The sequence below is a fragment of the Antrostomus carolinensis genome, unplaced genomic scaffold, assembly GCF_000700745.2.
Source record: "Antrostomus carolinensis isolate BGI_N321 unplaced genomic scaffold, ASM70074v2 scaffold28528, whole genome shotgun sequence".
In the NCBI taxonomy this organism is placed as follows: Eukaryota; Metazoa; Chordata; class Aves; order Caprimulgiformes; family Caprimulgidae; genus Antrostomus; species Antrostomus carolinensis.
This window is the reverse complement of record NW_010335454.1, coordinates 1,390-2,448: the sequence shown is the minus strand read 5'-3', so window position 1 is coordinate 2,448 and position 1,059 is coordinate 1,390. Positions and strand designations below refer to the sequence as shown.

The following is a 1,059-nucleotide window of genomic DNA, read 5'->3' as shown; positions in this document are numbered from 1 at the left end:
ACCGGGCAGAGAGGTGGGGTCAAGGAACACGTACAAGGGCAGGGGCCAGACCCTGCAGACCTCATCCCTGCACGCCTGCAAACAGCTGGAGCCCAGCCAGCGGGAAGCAAGGCGCAGGCAGCCAGCTCCACTCAGCACCAGTGCTTTTTTTCCCAACAGGCCCTTACTTGACGACATCTTTCAGGAAGGCGGTGGTGAAGTAGTGATTGGCGATGTTGCCCGCGTTGAAGAGCAGCCGCCCGTCCGGGCCCCGTTTCTGGGCGGTGGCCAGGGAGATCTCGCTGTACTCCACCACCTGGTAGACACCATCCACTCTGCACACCACACCGACCGGCTCTGTAGGGTTGGTCTTCTCCACCACCTGCCCAAGGGAAGCACTGTCAGGGGAAGACCCCACAAAGCCCTGTGCTTCCAATATGCTCCCTAGCAGCCCCCATGGAGGTGTTTTCCTGCACAGGACAGAAGGGATAGTGCAGGGACAGGGATGCTGGAGCCCTCCCAGGTGCTTCTGACAATGGTGACCAGAGGAGGCTGAGACAGCAGGGCTGGGTGACAGGGTGTCAGGCACACCCAGAGGGCACAGGCAGGATCTGGCACCAAGCCCGCGTGTGGCTGGCAGAGGGCACAGATATTTTTAGCACCCAGCCCGCACGAGAACAGCCAGCTTGCTGCACACAAGCAGGAGGCTGCTGGCTCAGCAGAGCCATCCCCCTACACCTGACCTCCCTCCTCTTCCTCACACCCACACACCTTCCTCTGGGTATGTGACCCCCCAGGAAAACCCTACTTGTCAGTGCCACCACAGAAGGGCGGTGTGCAGGGACACAGGGCTTTCTCCTTTCTGCATACTAGGGTTTATTTCCTCCTCCTCACTCTTGGGCCAGAAGGAGGAACTACTTTCCCTTTCCCATTTCGCTCTCTGGAAGTTTCAAGGCCAGCAAACCCTCTCACCTGATTGCCAGAGCCAAGCCCAATGCAAACACAATTACACAGCCCCTTTGCTGTTAATCCAGCCTTTAAGTAAAGCTGTGGGCATTCAACATACTACCAGCAAGACAC

At 58.3% G+C, this 1,059-nt stretch overlaps 1 protein-coding gene across 1 annotated transcript in view; it reads right to left on the bottom strand.

Annotated features, from left to right (window-relative positions):
* The window catches only part of LOC104530081 (UDP-N-acetylhexosamine pyrophosphorylase), a gene marked incomplete at its 5' end in the record, with an annotated part of 6,145 nt that overhangs the window by 3,984 nt on the left and 1,102 nt on the right, over positions 1-1,059 (bottom strand). Inside the window, one exon of the mRNA XM_010174561.1 lies at positions 168-361. Coding sequence (XP_010172863.1) covers positions 168-361 — 194 coding nt within the window. The remainder of the gene's footprint in view (positions 1-167; positions 362-1,059) is intronic.